General features: G+C 41.5%; 1 protein-coding gene across 2 annotated transcripts in view; it reads left to right on the top strand.

Moving 5' to 3' along the window:
* The window catches only part of ESR2 (estrogen receptor 2), a 32,875-nt gene extending 20,333 nt beyond the window's left edge, over positions 1–12,542 (top strand). For both annotated transcript variants that reach the window (XM_021554489.3, XM_077783924.1), the window contains exons 6-9: positions 3,971–4,109; positions 6,611–6,744; positions 8,919–9,093; positions 11,084–12,542. In XM_021554489.3, the coding sequence (XP_021410164.1) occupies positions 3,971–4,109; positions 6,611–6,744; positions 8,919–9,093; positions 11,084–11,273 (638 nt within the window). In that variant the 3' untranslated portion in view covers positions 11,274–12,542. The remainder of the gene's footprint in view (positions 1–3,970; positions 4,110–6,610; positions 6,745–8,918; positions 9,094–11,083) is intronic.
* Positions 12,543–17,367: the final 4,825 nt, after the last annotated feature.

Below are 17,367 nucleotides of genomic sequence, written 5' to 3'. Positions count from 1 at the left end.
TGCCTGGAATGTCTCAAATGTCTCCATGGCATCATGGCAATGAACCATTTAACTTCTCCCAAACCAGAAATGGTGAACATTTGCAATTCCTTCTACTTGAAGTACTCATGACTAAAAAAGGCAGAATAAAAACGAAAAGTGAGCTGAAAGCATGGAATAATTGGTGGACCCATAGCAGTATGGAGCTTGATTCTGAGCTTCAGATAGAATGCACTGCTGGGGGCCAGCACTCCATGGGTCCTCTCCTGGATTTTGTGCTGAAGGATTCAGGGTGTGCTGGTGTGTGCCCTGCCCTTGTCCTGGTGTGCACTGGAAAGAGCTGCTGCTGCTGGAGAACACTCTTGAGAAAACATGACTAGAACCCTTCCCTCCAGAAACACAGTGTGTGCACAGTGCAGGAAGCAAACTTGGAGGAGATTATTTCATTTAATCCTTAAATTATGAATTTTGCCATCAGGGAAGCACATCCTCCTTCAGGTGTGGGTGGAGTGGCTGATGTGCTTCCAGCTCCAGCTGCTGAACACATCTCCCAGGGGCAGAGCACTCTCACACGGTGTTGGAGGGTCCAGCTGTGATGGTTTTGGGGTGTGCAGATTCCAGGCCAGCTGCTGGGGAGAAGATGTTTGCACCCTCGAGCATCTCAAACCCTGCCAGACGTCTGCAAAGTGATAATAGTTTTGCTGTTAATGTGGGATGTTTAAAAACTGAGAGCCCAAATCCTTTAGACTTATTTTTTTTTGTAGCTTAAGGAACTCCGAAAATAACTGTGAAGTAACCATAAGGGGTTAAATGGTATCTATTGTTATAATTTCTTGTCTAATCATAAAAATGTGATTAAAAGGTGCCATTTCGGAGGACTCAACTTAGTTATGTTTGTCTGGTAGGAAGTGAATTGTGAAGGGAAATCAATCTAAGAAAATGACCTCATTTTCACCAATGTTTCAGTGGGGAAAAACCTCCAACCCAACTTTTCTATTTTCTGATTATTTTTAATTTCTATTTTTTAACTCCAAGACACTTTTTTTTTTTGAAAAACAAACCCAGAAACCCAAACCTTCCACCAATTAAGATTAATTATTTTTATTTTTTAAAAGATCAGTTTCCAAACCAACCTGAATTTTGGCTTTGGTTGCTTTTAGTTTATTTTCATCATATGTCAGAATTAAAAACTTTTTTCTTGGCAGTAAGAAAACTGTATGAAAAAAAAAAGTTGAAGCAATGAAACCCGTTCAAAACAGTTCTTGGGAATGCTGATACTTTGTTGTCTCTGTTTGTTTTTTCTGATCACTCCTGTTACAGAGAACAGAAATAAACAGCATTTTAGAGCAATGCCAAAAATAGATGTGATGTTTAATGTGCATCCAATTATCAGTAACACTGCCATATCACTTGGCAGTTGGACCACTAACTTCAATGTGGATTGATTTTTTTTATTTTGTTTTTCTTTAAAAAGCTGTGATGACTAAAGCTCAGGTCATGGAATTTTATTTTTCAAAAACTCTTACCTGAAGGTAATCATGCCCATCCCTGCCTGGTTCCTGGACGTAATGTCTTAGGAAAAAATAGAGAGTTCTTGACTAATGGCCCAGTGAGCAGTAATTTTACTTTCTGAAAAGCTGAATGTTTGCTTTTGTGTACCTAGGTTTGAAGTCCATTTTCATCTCTAAGTTATTATTGGATATTATTTTGATGCTCACTGGAGGTGAAAAAAAATAAAATTTCCTTATTGTATTAACAGTAACTTTCTGCCTAAATAGGAAAAAATCATGTTTATATTTTTGTGAAATTTTCATATTTCATATTTAATGACAGTCTTTTGTTATGAATTTTATTCTGGCTGTATTTTTGTTCTGGATGTTCAACCTAATAGAGTATATTTTTTTTGTTGCTTGGTAAAATAGAAGCTGACATCTGGATTTTTTTCCTTCTGAATTCCGAGTATTTTAATTCTTGGTTGTCAGGTAGCAGAACACAGCTTCTATAGTTGCCTTTTGCTTTGCTGACCTAGTCTAAAAGAGTTTACATGGTTCATTGCTGAACCTGTATTGCAAATCGATAAGATGCTGTCACAATATCAAAATTTGGATTCATTAGGCAGCCCAGTGTGTTGCTGACCAGAGCAGTGTGTCTTTTCCTAGCTTTTACACATTCAGCACAAGTTGTTTTTTTCTTCTCTCTTAGCAATTTATAATTAAATGATAAGGAATAGACCCAACAATCTAAGGGATGTGCCATACAGACAAAAATTATTAGTTTAATGTAGTCTGGAGGGAATTAAGTGGGGCTCCTGAGGCTGCAGTGAAAGCTGTGGTGGTTGTTTTCTGTCCTGCACCTTTGGAGCATGAGATTGTCAGGAAAAGGAGAATTAGAGTCCTTCTAACAGCTGTGCTAAATGGCCATAGCTCCTACTGCTGCCGCTGATAATGTGAGTTTAGCAGATGACATCCATGATAAATCTGGATTTTCAAGAACCTGTAGATTGAACCCAGGGACTTGGTCTGACATCTCACTCAACTGAGAGTTTTTAAACCTGATCATTCCTTGTTTATGCTAGAGAAATCAGTACCTGGCAGTGTAAATGTTTATTTAAATATACTCCAAAATGTCTTTGGGCTGCTGTTTCCCAGGAAACTGGCACTGTCAGTTCTGGTACCATTTCACACTTCCGTGAATATTTTCCTAAAAGCAGTTTTAAATGATGAGGGTGTGTGGCAGCTAATCTGTTGTTGGCTGCGTGTTCTGTGTAAATTCTGTGACAGTGGAACCCAGGAGGGAAGGCAGCACTCCTGGGCTCCTGTTACCCTTCCTATAAAAGCAGAGGCAGGGCTGTAGCAGCTTTGGAAAGCAGCTACAATGTGCAGTGATGATAAAAGTGAGCTTTGCCCAGTTCATGTCAGCCCCTGGCTGTCGCTGCCTGTCTTCCAGCTGAGTAGTGTAATAAGATTAAAATGCATTAAGCATTTGTATAAATTACTGACAGGGAGATTCTTTGGCAGCCCTAACCTCCTGTGTGTGTTTTGAGACCTCAACAACCAGGAAGAACTTCAGGAAACCAGTCTGCCATGGCCAGGCTGTATGGATTTGTCACCATGCAGTGTCAGAGATGCCAGCCCATCTGAAAATGGAGCACCAAGGGCCCAAGCTAAAGAAGCTCAGCTTTGAAAACTGTGGCCTGATCTTGTTTTTGATCACTGAGAAGCTCTTCATCATATCAGTGTTTTCCTCCTTGATTGAACAGTCTGTTTTCCCATCAATGTTTTGAAAATTTGCACTTCTGATCTTTTGGTTTGGAGTGTATGAATTTTATTTCTCCTATTTTTTCTTTTGACTTCTGGGCATTATTTTTTCCCAGTCTTTTTTTTTTTTTTTTTTTTTTTTTTCAGGGGAAGAGAAAAGGTGGGCTGTGACTGTGTCTGCCTTCTGGCTGTGCTGCAATGTTAGCTGAGGCCTTGCTAAAAGTTCTGGAGAGAAATGAATCATAGAATCATGGAATGAGTAGGGTTGGAAGGGACTTTAAAGATCACCTTGTTTCAACCCCCTGACATGTGCAGGGGCACCTTCCTCTAGACCAGGTTGCTCAGAGCCCCATCCAGCCTGGCCCTAAACACTCCCAGGAATGGGGCAGCCACAGCTTTTCTGTGCCAGTGCCTCGCAATATTTCTTCTAGCATCTCTCCTCTTTTAGGATGAGAACATAAAGCAGGTGACTCTGCAATCATTTGGCTTTCACCAGCTGTATGGGACTAATTGCACTAAAACACCACTTTACTTTATTCCAAATATTTTGTAGATGATGATAACTGCCAATATTTTGGTTCCTATTTGAAATGGCAGCCTGCCACTTTGGATGTCAGTGCTTCCTTATCACATAGTTCTTTCTGGCTTCTTTCGTTTCTCATATGCACATTTTTCTTTATCAAAACAGTGCATTTAACAAGCTGATTTATTTTATGCTATTTGCATCACTTTAGGCTTCATTGATCTCAGCCTCTATGACCAAGTAAGGCTCTTGGAGAGCTGCTGGATGGAAGTTCTAATGATTGGTTTGATGTGGAGATCAATTGACCATCCTGGGAAACTGATTTTTGCACCAGACCTTGTATTAGACAGGTAAGAGGAATGAATTTCTTGAGAACACTTATATTAGCATGTTTGAAGGTGGGGTGAATTGTAAGAGGAAGAGGATTAAACATGACAGATGTTAATAATATTTCATTTAAAAGTATAATTTACTTGTAGTTGTAACAATTATGTCCTAAGGTTCCACATCCTCACAGGACTTAAGGAATGCTAAAATGTAAAAGCAAATTCCTGATCTCCTGTAGCACTGAGTGTGAAGTTTCTCTGCATTTTTTTCACATCTTTTGGTGGTTTTGTTCCCTATGTTCCAGATCTCTAGATGCTGAAACTGGCCATACAGCAACACAAGGCACTGCATTGTCCATTTGTCCCTACATCCCTCATTAAAAAGGAGATATGATGTCAGGCAATATTTTAATTCTTTTAAATAGGTTCCTGCCTGTTTTGTTCCTGCCACTACAGCAGACTTTATATTCAGCTATAATAGTGAACATTGGAGCACTAGCTGAGGGGGGTTTAAAGACCTCTACCTTGCTGTTGGATACTAAGAATATTTTTTCAAGCTACAGCAGGGTGTTTTCACGTTTAAAGATTATTTCTCCATAGCATCATGTTCCAGAAAGGAAGAATATGGATTAGTAAGGATGTTTTTTTACAGAACCTTAGAAGGATTTGACCTGAGCTTCACATTGGTAAAAAGTCAGGGAAGAAATCTACTCTCTTGGGTAGTTTTAAAATATCCTTTAGGTTTTCAGCCTGGGAGAATTCAAATTTGCACCAGTTCTGTGACTTGCAATCAATAATTATCATTGTAGATATAGACAAGCAAAATAGGTTAATAAGAAAAAAAATTACAAAACAGAGGAAATAAATATTATTTGCTCATATAAAATTCAATGCAAGGACATGCTGCACTGTTCAATGCAATGACCAAAAATTGATGAAAATGTACAATACATTTAATTGCTCAAGAGTTAATATGTGCTGAATAGAGTAAGAATATTTGATGCATTTCTTCATTTCCTCAAGACAGCAGAGTGGGAGCTTACAAGAGTCTGGGTGTGCTGTAATTTTATTCAGGACATCCTTATTTGAATCTAGCCTATAACTTGATTGTTTTTATCTTAGTTGAACTTAGAATCCCAGAATGGTTTGGGTTGGAAGGGACCTTAAACATGATCTCATTCCCCCAGCCTGCCATGGGCAGGGACACCTTCCACCAGACCAGCTTGCTCAGAGCCCATCCAACCTGAACATTTCCAGGGATGGGGCATCCACAGCTTCTCTGGGCAACCTGTGCCAGGGCCTCAGCATCCTCACAGTCAAGAATTTCTTCAAAATCTCTAATCTAAACCAATTCTCTTTCCATTTGAAGCCATTCCCTCTTGTCCTGTCCCTCCAGGCCCTTGTCCAAAGTCCCTCTCCAGCTCTCTTGGAGGCTTTTAGACACTGCATGGGGCTCTGAGGTCTCCCTGGAGCCTTCAGATATCTTTCATACATAATCTTTGCAGACAATATTTCTCTGGAACCTCTGTCCTTGTTTTGAATCTGGCAGCTCTCTGTCCTTCTCTAAAGATTAATATTCTTCTTTGCTATGAGAAACACGGGAAACTAGGCACTAAAAAATACTTTTTGCACGCAGAACCTGCTGCCCTAGGTGGTGTTACCTGCATGTTCCTGCCTCCAGCCTAAAGCTTCAGCACCTTTATTTTGGGATCCTGTAAATTTATTTTATTTTTCTGCACTGCTATGCTTAAATCTGTCTTATCTTAAAAAGTTAGAGAGAAAAAATTCTCCCATTAAAAAGAGGATAAGGAGCCTCCCTTTGAATCCTATTGTTGTAGAGATTAACCACTTTTTTAGTCCAGTACATATAAAACAAAACTAACAAAAAAACTGGAACAGCAACTTCAGTAGTTTGAGATTGGCCATTGCTGAATTTTAAACAAATAGGAATGACTTGTTTGGGGTGTTTTTCAGATCTGAAAATAGGACCACTTCCCACCAAAACCCTACATACCTTCCAATACCTGCCCAGAAAAAGTGCCAGGAGATAGGGTCAAGAGTTGATTTATTCTTTAAAAATATCTTGTTATTCCAAGTAACTTATTTTAGGAAGTCTTTATTTTTTACCAAGTCCTGAGGCCTCCATTAGGTAGAAACATTATTATTGGTTGTGGGTAACTCCTTATGAAACAAATCTGGAAAATAATTCAAGGTGGTACTGTGCCCTGCACCACAGGATTTCAGACTGATTATCCAGAATTATACAGGCTGAGAGGATACAGAAATAGGATCACACTTATGGCCAATTCTACTTGCACTTTAATGAGAAAATCAGTTTCTTATAAATGCTGAGCTTTCATACCAGTGTAATTTTCAATTTAGATTTCATGATAGAACCTTTTAAATTCTCCCAAAGATGAGATAAGATAGGCCTTCTGCAGCCTCCTTCATGCTTTGACTTTTATCTGTCTGAGTCAGTTCCTTAATTCTACTTTTTTGGTAACATGTTGAATATGTTTCCATAGGGATGAGGGGAAATGTGTAGAGGGAATTTTGGAGATCTTTGATATGCTCCTGGCCATGACCTCGAGGTTCCGAGAGCTGAAGCTGCAGCACAAGGAGTACCTGTGTGTCAAGGCAATGATCCTCCTCAATTCCAGTGAGTATGTGCTTGCCTCTAATGCTCACCAAACTGCACTTTTCATTTTGAGGATGGCTGGGAGATCAGCCTCAAAAAACCCAAATGTCAAATGATAAAAAACTGTTGTAATAGAATAAAAGGAATGTAAGGATTTTCTGTCTCTGATAGATTGTAAAGATTTTTGCTCAGGAAACTTCTTAGCTGTCTAATTTGCTGTATTTAGGAGCTATGTCCTGTTCTAAGAACTGCATGAAAGACCCCAAATTCTGATAGCTTCTCACAAGGTGATGCTCATGGCTCAGGCTGTGGGTCTGTCCTTGTGGATGGGAAACTTTGCTCCTATCTCTGTGGATCCCAGTCATGTGTAAAGCTGCTGTGCAGTCCTACAAACCTGTCCTTAATTCTTAATTCTAGTAATGCTAGTTACTCAACTGAGTGATTATTAATGGGGCTTAAATGTTCCTATTTAATGGTAATGAGTTGGTTAGAAATGATTGGAAGTACTCAGCAGTTCTGCAGGGTGTTTCAGGGCAGGAGCTTTGCTTTGCAGCCTCTCACACTAGGTGTGTTTTTGCTAGTTTAGGGTAGCCTTAAGTAAAAATTATTTTTTCCCCAGAACATTTCATAGTCAATATTGACAAAAAAAAAAAAAAAAAAAAAATCCCACAACAAAATAGCAGCTAAGTTATTTCCATCTACTGCTTTCAGCAAGAAGCTGCTGCATAATTCTTAGTCCATTAGTGAAGGGGAGCAGTCCAGCTGCAATCCCACTTGTCTGCCCACTTGTTTGAGTTGGTGTTGATCTGCTGGAGGGTAGGAAGGCTCTGCAGAGGGATCTGGACAGGCTGGATTGATGGATCAGGACCAACAGCATGAGGTTCAACAGGACCAAGTGCTGGGTCCTGCACTTTGGCCCCAAAAAACCTCCTGCAGTGACACAGGCTGGGGGAGCAGTGGTTGGAAAGCCATGATGATGAGAGGAAATGGCTTCAAGCTGCACCAGGAGTGGTTTAGATTGGATATTAGGAACAATATCTTCATCAAAGGGGTTGTCAGACGTTGGAACAGGTTGCTCAGGCAAGTGGTGGAGTCACCATCCCTGGAGGGATTTAAAGGATGTGTCAGTGTGGCACTTGGGGATGTGCTTATTGATGGCCTTGGTAGTGCTGGGTCAAAGGCTGGACTTGACCTTAAAGCTTTTTCCAGCCTAAATTATTCTGTGGTTCTGTGGATACCACTGTTTCAACAGACAACAAAATCTGTTTTGTTTTTTTTTCTTAAAATATGCACCAAAAGAAAACCCAAAAAACAACAGCCAAAAACCTCCAACCAAACTCCACATTCATCACCCACATTTTTTTCAAAGTTCATGTCTCAAAAGATTGGTCCATTCTCTTCTATTCTCCTTTCTTGACAAAATGAATCATTTGTCCCTAATTTTCAAGGTGCTCTGGAGCTCTGTCTTTCCATAGGTATCTCTGAAGGGACCGTTGAGATTTTTTTCTTTCCCTTGTCCCAGGTCTCTTTTACTTTGTCAATGACATTACTGTGTGTTTCTAGACCTTCTTAGTGATTATTAATTTTTTTCCTTGTCCATACCCCCAAACATCTTTTTTTTCTTTCTTTTTATTTTTTTAAATTTAATTTTTGTGGAGGTTTTGTTGTTGTTGTTGTTTTGGTGGGGGTTTTTTTGTTTTTGTTTTTGGGGTTTTTTGGGGGTTTTTTTCTGACTTTCAAGGTTTCTCACTGCAGACATTTGCTGTTATTATGACACCCTTAGTGATCTGTGGGGAGACCATGACCAGCTGGGTGACTCTGAGCAGTGTCATTGACATGTTCTCCTCTTTCCCTACTATATACACAGGAGAAAGAGTGTTTTTCAACAAGAAGGGATTAGAACAAGCATAATATTATAGTTCATAATAATTAAAAAAACAAGGTACAGGGGAAAAAAAGCCCTGGAGAAGGGAGAGCCCATCATGACTTGACTGAGGATTTGAGAGAAATGCTCACTTTGCAAATTCAAACTTGATGTGGCATATGGAGCATCATTTGTACAGTCTTGAGGAGTGTGTCAGGGCATGTATGTTCTCTAATTGTGCTGAAATATTACATTTTTTAAAAATCTACAGTTGTAGCTTTTTTTTCTTCCTCACTAGCAGCAAATATTTTTTCCTTTTTTCTCTGGTTAGGCATGTTCCCCTTGTCAGCAGAGGAACCTGAAAGCAACAGGAAGCTGCACCACCTGCTCAACGTGGTCACAGAGGCTTTGGTGTGGGTTATTGCCAAGAGTGGGATCCCCTCCCAGCAGCAGACAACTCGCCTGGCCAATTTGCTGATGCTCCTCTCCCACGTCAGACACGCCAGGTATGGTTTGCAGACTGTGTGTAACACTTGTGTTATGTTACTGTTTGTTTATTACAGCAAGAAAAGAGGTGGGTGAAACTCCAGAGCACTCCTGAGGGAATCCTGGTGCTGCTCTGCACCTCTGTCACTGTGAGGCTTTCCCTCCTAGAACAACAAAACAGGCAGTAAACTCGAGTGCTTGCTGGCACTCAAGGATGTGCTGATATTAAAATGCTGACTTAACCTTATTATGTCAGATTATTCATTTTGTGTTTGCCTGAAATGTTTAACAATAACAAAAATTGAACCTTTCAGAGAAACACCCCATCCAGCCATCAAACCCCTTCCATTCAAAAGGAAAATCTGTCCCAAAACTGATCTGCAGTGTGAGCTTTGGTGGAGCAAAGGGAATTCTGGGGGCCATGTTTTCCCACACCAAATTTGTTGTCTTTTACATGGAGCCACAGAGTTTTTAACCAAATGACTCATGTTACAGCAATGTCAGGCTCCTGTTTTTTTCTATGGGAAGTGGCTCCAGTTCCTGGACCTCCTTGAGAGGTCCATCTGTGCTTGTGGTACAGCAGACTGAAATGAGGATCCTAAAAGAGAGGTTTTGATTTTCAATCTGTTTGTCATTTTAAATTATTACCCAGAGGCCAGCTGTTGACTGAGCTGTCTCATGGCTTGACTTTGGACTGTGTGTCCAGGGAAGAAGTCCTGGGACCAGGCTGGAGCACACAAAGCAGAGCTGGGCACATCTATAGGGACACTGAAAAGGGGATGGCCACCTTTGCAATAAGCTTCCTGGGAGGGCAAAAGGAGCAGCAGGGACCTGGTGGTGCTGAAGGACAGCTTTTAACAGCCAGTTTGTGACCTGGGGGTGAGTTTGAGAGCTGGCCTTGCAAAAGCTCCAGCACCAGCCAGAGCTGAACCTGTCTCATGGCTCTCATCTCTGCCGTCACTTTCTGCTCCGTGATGTGACTCCACATCAGAGCTTTGCAGAAGCTGTTCTGGCATTCTGTGAAAAAACATCACAAATCTCTTTGAAATGTTTGTATTTTCTCATTAAGCCAAGATCCTTTATGCTGTGTCTCCTTCAGCCAAAGACTGGAGGCTGCTTGTTGTGTCCTGTCTCCTTTAGGTTTCTTTGTGCTGTTCAGTCAATCAGACTTTGTTCTGGAAATAACTGAGAGCTGGGTGTGGGAGAAGGGCTGCAATTTCTTCTCGCCCATTAACATGTAACTCTTGAATTGTAGCTGAACCTCATTTATTGGGGAGCATTGCCCCCTTCCAGCCCAACTCACCAGCTCAGCTCTGTGCTGGCTGTCTGCTGTTAGTTCCACTGGGATAGACTGGGAGTTGAGCAAGCACCCTTAGATCTCAACCCCAAACCCCTGAGTGCATCTGGAGTATAAATATGTGTGACTGCAATGGCAATATCCATTTTCAGTCCAAACCATGATACAGCAGTGAGTGTTCAAGCCAGCAAGGTGTCATTGTATGTTACTGCATAACAGAAGGATTATTTTAAAGTCTGCAGCCACCTGCAAGATCCTCTCACTGGACATGCAGAGAGTAAATAAAGTGCTTGAAATTAGCTGGGTAATTAGATCTTCCTACTCAGCCAGGTAGGAGAGGTAGGCAGTCTTTAGTAAACTGCATGTAGTAAATCCCCCTATTGCATAAAGCCTCAGTATGGGCCTCCCACCTTTACAGCATCCAAGAGATTTTCCTTTCATTTCAATAGGGTCAGTACATCTGAATTATTTCCTGAAAGGGTCTGTGTGGTGTAAAACAAAACCTGCTTCTCTAAATAGTAGAACATTCAGCCTTAAAGTATTGGGATGTTGTTACTGTTGGGAGTGAGTAAATGATCTCAGGGACCACAGCAGCTAAATCCTCTTAAATCCAAATAGGAAAAAAAAAAGACTCTCTTGAAACCATGGGTGTGTTTTTCTTCTCTGCACTGTTGGAGCCAGACTGCTGAGTTATTTTTTGTTCTCCTGCACAGTAACAAGGGAATGGAGCATCTCCTGAGCATGAAGTGTAAAAACGTGGTGCCAGTGTATGACCTGCTGCTGGAGATGTTGAATGCTCACACCCTCCGAGGGCAGAGGAAGCCCCTGGCCACGCACCCCGAGTTTGGCCCACTGGAGCAAATGGAGCCTGGAGACAGCCTGAGGAATGGGGCACCCCAGTAATTGTGTCGAGACCTGGAAATGTGAGGCTTTTTCAGAGCTCTGGGGGAAACCAGAGCTGCTGTGCTGGGGCTGCAGCAGCGTGAGCTGGTGTGAGTTCTCATCCCTTCTGGATTTGCACATGGGTGTCTCGGGAGGGGCCGCTTGCCTCTGCTCTGACATTGCAGCAGCTGCGCTGCTGGCGTGCCTTTTCTGGGACTCTGCAAAAGCACCTTATAAACCAAGCCTCAGAACAGCACTGTGGGACAGGGGATTGCTGCCTCTCCTTCTCAGGCAGAACTGAGAGGGAGAGGTAAAGGGACAGGTTTGAGACACTTGGAGAGAGCACATTGGGCTCTGTCTCCCAGAACAAGACTTTTAAGAACCGACTGAACAATGTTCTGTTTCAGCACGGGATGCTGTGAGATGTAGAACAGCATCATTTGGGACAGATGTTTACCTCTGTGTGCTGGTCCCTGGGGAATGCCTGCTCTGCAGCTGATCTAGATAAAGTGCCGAGATACAGACAGCCTAAAGGAGATTATTCTCAAATATGCAATGGCTGCAAGAGCCTTCATTTGAAGGTCATTTGAAATAGCTTCTAGGGTCAGTTCAGAGCCTTTGCAGAAAGTTTAAATTGATCTTAAGTTTGTATTTTGTGAGCCTGTTCTTAACACTCACATTATTATCTGCTTTATAATTCTTCAGTGCTTTAAGCAACGACCAAATCGTCTGAATATCTCAGTCAATGCTGACCTTTGAAATGTGTTTTGTCTGTGAGATTATCATGTTGTTTTATATATTTATTAATGATGTTAAATCTATTCTAATAATTAGGTACAAGAAGTTGCTCTGTGAATATTAACTGTTTGTATTTGTATATGATCTGCTGATCAGGCCTTGTGAAACCAGCTGGAAAAACAAAATCTTTCCACCCCTTTGACTGGTGTGTGGAATTATGTCCTGCCCACCCAAAACCTCTTGCAGGGGGTGAGGCACTGGATGGGAACATGGATGGGGATCTGTTTTTGTCTGCTGCCCTGAGGTTTGCTGCTTGCTTGTTCTCAGCATGCATGGCACCTTGTGCTGTGGTTTTCATATCTTTATAGGAGCCCTCAAAGAGCGAGGATGGGGATAATGGTAAACATAAAGATAATATAAAGATGGGGATAATGTAAAGCACTACTTTGCTTTGCAAGTGTGATGACTTGTTTGAATTACACTGAAGATGTAGTGGTTTAAACTTCTTTTTTGTGCTGATTTCTGTATGTGTCTAAACTGCACTGAGTAAAAAAAAAAACACAAACAAAAACCCTGATTAAATGGCCTGGCTGATGACCTCAGAGATCAGCAGGGTGGCATCATTCATTCTGGCAACTGTCTCTCTACATGGGAATATTTAAATATAGCACATGCATGTTCTGGGCATTACAGTGAAATAAATTGGGATCACACCAAAAGTCTATCTTGAGCCCCTAAGTCTTTTGCATTAGGGACTTTGATTAGTATGCCATTTGCATATTTTGAGTATTAGTCAAACTATTAATCTTGGTGGTTTTCTAAAGCCAAGAACAGTATTTTTTATAGGAGGTTTTCAGTGAGTTACACATATATTGTCTGTTTTAATCTTGTACTAACTATACCAGATGCTGCTGCTGATCTAAATTTTTACTCTCTGCCTTTTTATTGTTTTTAAGAAACTGTAATATATCAGTGTCCTTCTAAAGATGTGTAATATTTACAGTGAAAAATTGAGAAAATGTGAGTACAGTCTGGAACTTATTGGTACTTTCCTTTTGAGAGATGTTTTGCTGTGAAACAAACCTGTCTCAGTATTTCTTGGGCTTGATTGTGTTCTGGCCTCATTGCCTGTTGCGTTGCTCTTTCCCTGATTTTCCTTATTCTGTGTAATCTTTTGGTTTAATACAGTTTTTCAAATAAGTGTTTAAGTGATTTGTTTGTTTTGCATTAAAAATGCTAAATTTGTGTACAATCTTGGAACAAACCTTTTGAAGAGAAAATGGGAAAGACTGGATATAAATTATGAAATTACCTTCTAGATGGAAATTTGCTGTGGATTGACTCTGTAAAAGGGATGTGCTGCAGTGTGCTACGTGGTCGTGTTCATATATGTTGCAATTAGTACAGTGCAAATAGGAAAATGATGTGATTTTAACCTACTTTTCGTCTTGTTGAACATAATTTTATTAAAAGTTACTAACGGTGTTTTAAAACGAGTGAAAGTCAACAGCTGTGGAGTCTGGATTAATGTGGCTGTGCTCATATTGGGATGAGGAGAAGATGCTCATCTCCAACAGCACGGGGAGGGGTGTGGGTGTCTGAACAAGGGTACCTGGCTCTCTTGAGGGAGATGTTGGGTTTGTCTTGGGTCTGGATCCTCCAGACTGCCTCAGATGCTGCATTCCTGGTGTGGACATCCCTGTCCCTGCCAGCCTCGAGCAGAGCTGTCCCACTGTGCTTCCATTGGGATGTTGGGGCTGTTCCAGTCTCAGTGTGGACGAGGGGAGTCCTTGGGAGCTGCAGGGGCTCTGGGGAGGGGCTGCTGGGTTGCTTGCCTTCACTGCTTGGCTCTGCCTCAGCTGCTGCTGCTGCTGCTTGGAGAAATCGTGCTGCACTTCTGGGATGCTCACAGAGGTGAGAAAACCTGGCAAGAGTTTAAAAAAAAATAGGCAAGAAAAAAGGAAGGAAGGCCAAACTTTTTAGCATCACACAAAAGGACAACATGCAGAGCTTCCTCTCTCAAGTTTGGAACTGGAAGCAGATGGTAAGACAATCTCAGTTGTTTTTCTTCTTTTTTTAAAAGAAATGTGTTTTCAGACAGGTGAAATGCTTTGTCTCCAGGAATAGGAGACCTTTTCCACATTTCTGTCTTCCTTCAAATTACCCATTTTTACTGCTGTAATGTTTCCAGTCAGAGAGGAGAGTGTGGGGGAAAGATATGTAGATGTGTTGAAACATTCTCCCTTGAGATAGTGCCCAGGAGGGTAAGTGCTCTTGTAAAACAGCAAACTAAGACAGGTTAGCAAACTAAACACTTGAAGATTTTTAAATCTAAATATGCATATTTCAATAGTCATATTATGTTAATTCCTTGCTGACTAAATGACAGATCTATACAGGGATCATCACGGTGAAAGGAGAGCATCCTTTTAAGTGTTTTAAGTGCTGGAATTTTTATTTTTACTCTCAATGAGCTGGGGATATGAAAGACATTTGTTGTATTTGCATCATTACAGTGGTTTAGCAGAGCCTAAAAATGCAGGGAGGCCCAGAAAGTTGCCTGTTGATTCTATTTGAGCTGTCACCAGTGATCTTCCTCTTCTGAGGTAAGAATTTTTGTTTTGTTTGGACTTTTATCAAAGAATCATGTAATAGTTTGGGTTGGAAGGGACCATCTTCCCTGCCATGGGCAGGGACACTTTCCACCAATCCTGGTTGCTCAGAGCTCCATCCAACCTGGCCTTGAAGATTTCCAGGAAAGGATCATCCATAACTTCTTTGGGTGACTGTTTTGCTGTCTCAACACCCTCACAGTGTCCTGTCACCCCATGTCCCTGTCAGAACTCCCTCTCCAGCTCTGTTGTAGCCCCTTCAGGTACTGGAATCTGCTTCAAGTCTCCCTGGAGAGCTCCCATCCCTGCAAGGATTTCTACAGACCCTGGCCAGGTGTCTCCAATCCACCTCCCCCCGCCATTCCAACCCCCTTAGGAAGCTCTGCCTGCAGACTGTGGGTGTGGGGACTCACTGTGGAATAGTTTTGAACATGCCAACTCCATTTTACCCTCTCATTCCTGCACTGTTGGGATGCAAACACAACTTCTCAGTTTCCTCTAAGCTTACCCCAGGCCATCTATTCACACTTCCCTACAGACAGACCTAGAAGCCATGGAAAAACCTTTGCTATTATCACAATCCATCTCAGAAAAAATGGTTTGACATTACTTAGGTGCTGTGAGGTAATGGGTCAGCAAAGCAGGTAAGATGTTGAGCTTGACCCAGTGCCCAAACCAATTCTAAAGAGGCTGTTGCAAATGTGAGCATGAAAAGCAAGTGGATTACTACAGTGTGGAACATAAGTATTATTTACATTAGTTTTTCACGGTATTTTACTACTAAAGTGAAGTGTGGTGCATTAAATGGCACTTTCATAGCTAAGGCTTCATTTTATTTATGATCTGTGTAATATTTAACTCCATCTTTACGTTTAAGAGTCACCTACACTCTCCATGCATTGCTGAGTGTTAGCAATTTCAATTTAAGTGCACAAAAAAAAATGAGACTGCTTTGCTATAAAAATGCCAACATCTGCTGCTACTGCCTCAACAGACAAAACCTTCTTCACTCAGCAGTGTCACACAGGAGCAGGCATAGCCATTACCAGTGCTTACTGCACATCTGAGCCCATATTCCACAAAAGGTTTTGTTCTGAGTCCTGTCATTTTGGTTTCAGCATTCCACTCCCTGCGAGTTTGTAATGGAAACAGGATCCCGACTCAAGTGGTGCCTTTTAAAGCTCTTGATGGATGTTATGGTAATGTGAAAACAGCCCCACAGCAGGCCAGCCCCTCCCTTCCCCCAGCTGTCTTTAGTTCTGTGAACTGATGGTATTTGTCTGCTGCTGTGCTTCATTTAGTTATGGATTGGTGCAGCTGACTAAACAGGCATCGTGAAATGTAAATAGATGGCTTTTTGTTTCCTTTCTCTCCTGCAGCTGAGCTCAGCCTGGTCTCATGAACATGAAATGTGTGTGCTCAGCGACTGAGGGACACCTTCCACCATTCCAGGCTGTTCATCATCCAACCTGGGCTTGAACACTTCCAGGGACGAGGCAGCCACAGCTTCTTTGCACAACTTATCCCAGCACCTCACCAGCCTCACAGAACCCAATTTCTTCCTAACACTTAATCTAAAACTTTGCCTTTTGTCTATTTAGAGCCATCACCCTTTCTCCTACCACTCCATGCCCTTGTAAGAAGCCCACCTGCAGCTCTCTGGTAGGGCCCCTTTAGGTACCCCAAGTCTCCCTGGATCCTCTCATTGCTGCTGGCTGTGCTGGAGGGGGGTGGGTATAGCTGAAAACAGACCGAGGCCTCATCTCACTGCCAAAAAGTAAGATTCAAAACTTCAATTCAAAACTAGTTTTTGGCTCAGTTTGATTTCCCAATGCATGTGCACAAACATAATGGGTTGCTGTCACTACTGCATCTGCACTCTCTTTAAAATATTTTTTTAATCCTTCCCTGGACACTAACAACCCAGTCCTGAGAGAGATGATGACACAAAGAAATTGTTGGGGATATAAAATTACTTGTTTAAAGCAGACTTCAGTGCCAGCCTCCACTGAAGTGATTATAATCAATTGGCAATAAAACTATTTAAAATAGGTGTGGAAGAAAAAAGATTTAAGCTATTTCCCAGATATTGTTTTTTAGTGACATTTTGAGATAATTTCTTGAAAGCGCTTCTTTTTATATATTACATCAGCTCAACAATTTGATATAACTGTTCATAATGAAAGGAAATTGTAGGCTATGAAATTTTCCTTAGACCTTTTAACATTGTTCAATTTTTTCCCCTGCATAGGTTGTTTAATGGAAGAAGAACTGAATATCACGTCAGCAGCTGCCTATTACTTCTTGGCAGAAAGGTCTGCATGGGCATTTGTGACAACCTGGCAATGAAATAATGGTTAGAGTTGGCTCACTTCTACAGAGGAAGAAACTTAAATGAGCTCCATCTTAAAGTAATTGCTTTGAAAAGATCAAATAATGATTGCAGAAGGAGAGAGGACAGTGTGTGTGGCTGTGTGCACGAGGGGGATCCATCTCTGGATGGATCCCAGTGTGAGAGCTGTTGGTGCTGGAGCACAAGTCTGGCACCTCAACACAGCTTATGAGTTTGATTTAATGTCCTGGAAATAAACCACAGCGGGTTTGCCACCATGGCTGGGAAAAAGCTGTTGGTTTGGCCATTCTCTAAATATCAGGACAAAGCAGTCTGCTTTGTAAAGCCCCCTCCCAGAAGATGGGGAATCAGCAACCACCAGTGGTGACAAGTGTAGAAGGGGTGGGAGAACTCTCACAGGCTAATCAGAAAC

Source organism: Lonchura striata, chromosome 6 (genome assembly GCF_046129695.1).
Source record: "Lonchura striata isolate bLonStr1 chromosome 6, bLonStr1.mat, whole genome shotgun sequence".
In the NCBI taxonomy this organism is placed as follows: Eukaryota; Metazoa; Chordata; class Aves; order Passeriformes; family Estrildidae; genus Lonchura; species Lonchura striata.
The sequence above is the reverse complement of the archived record's forward strand: the minus strand, read 5'-3'. Positions and strand labels throughout refer to the sequence as shown.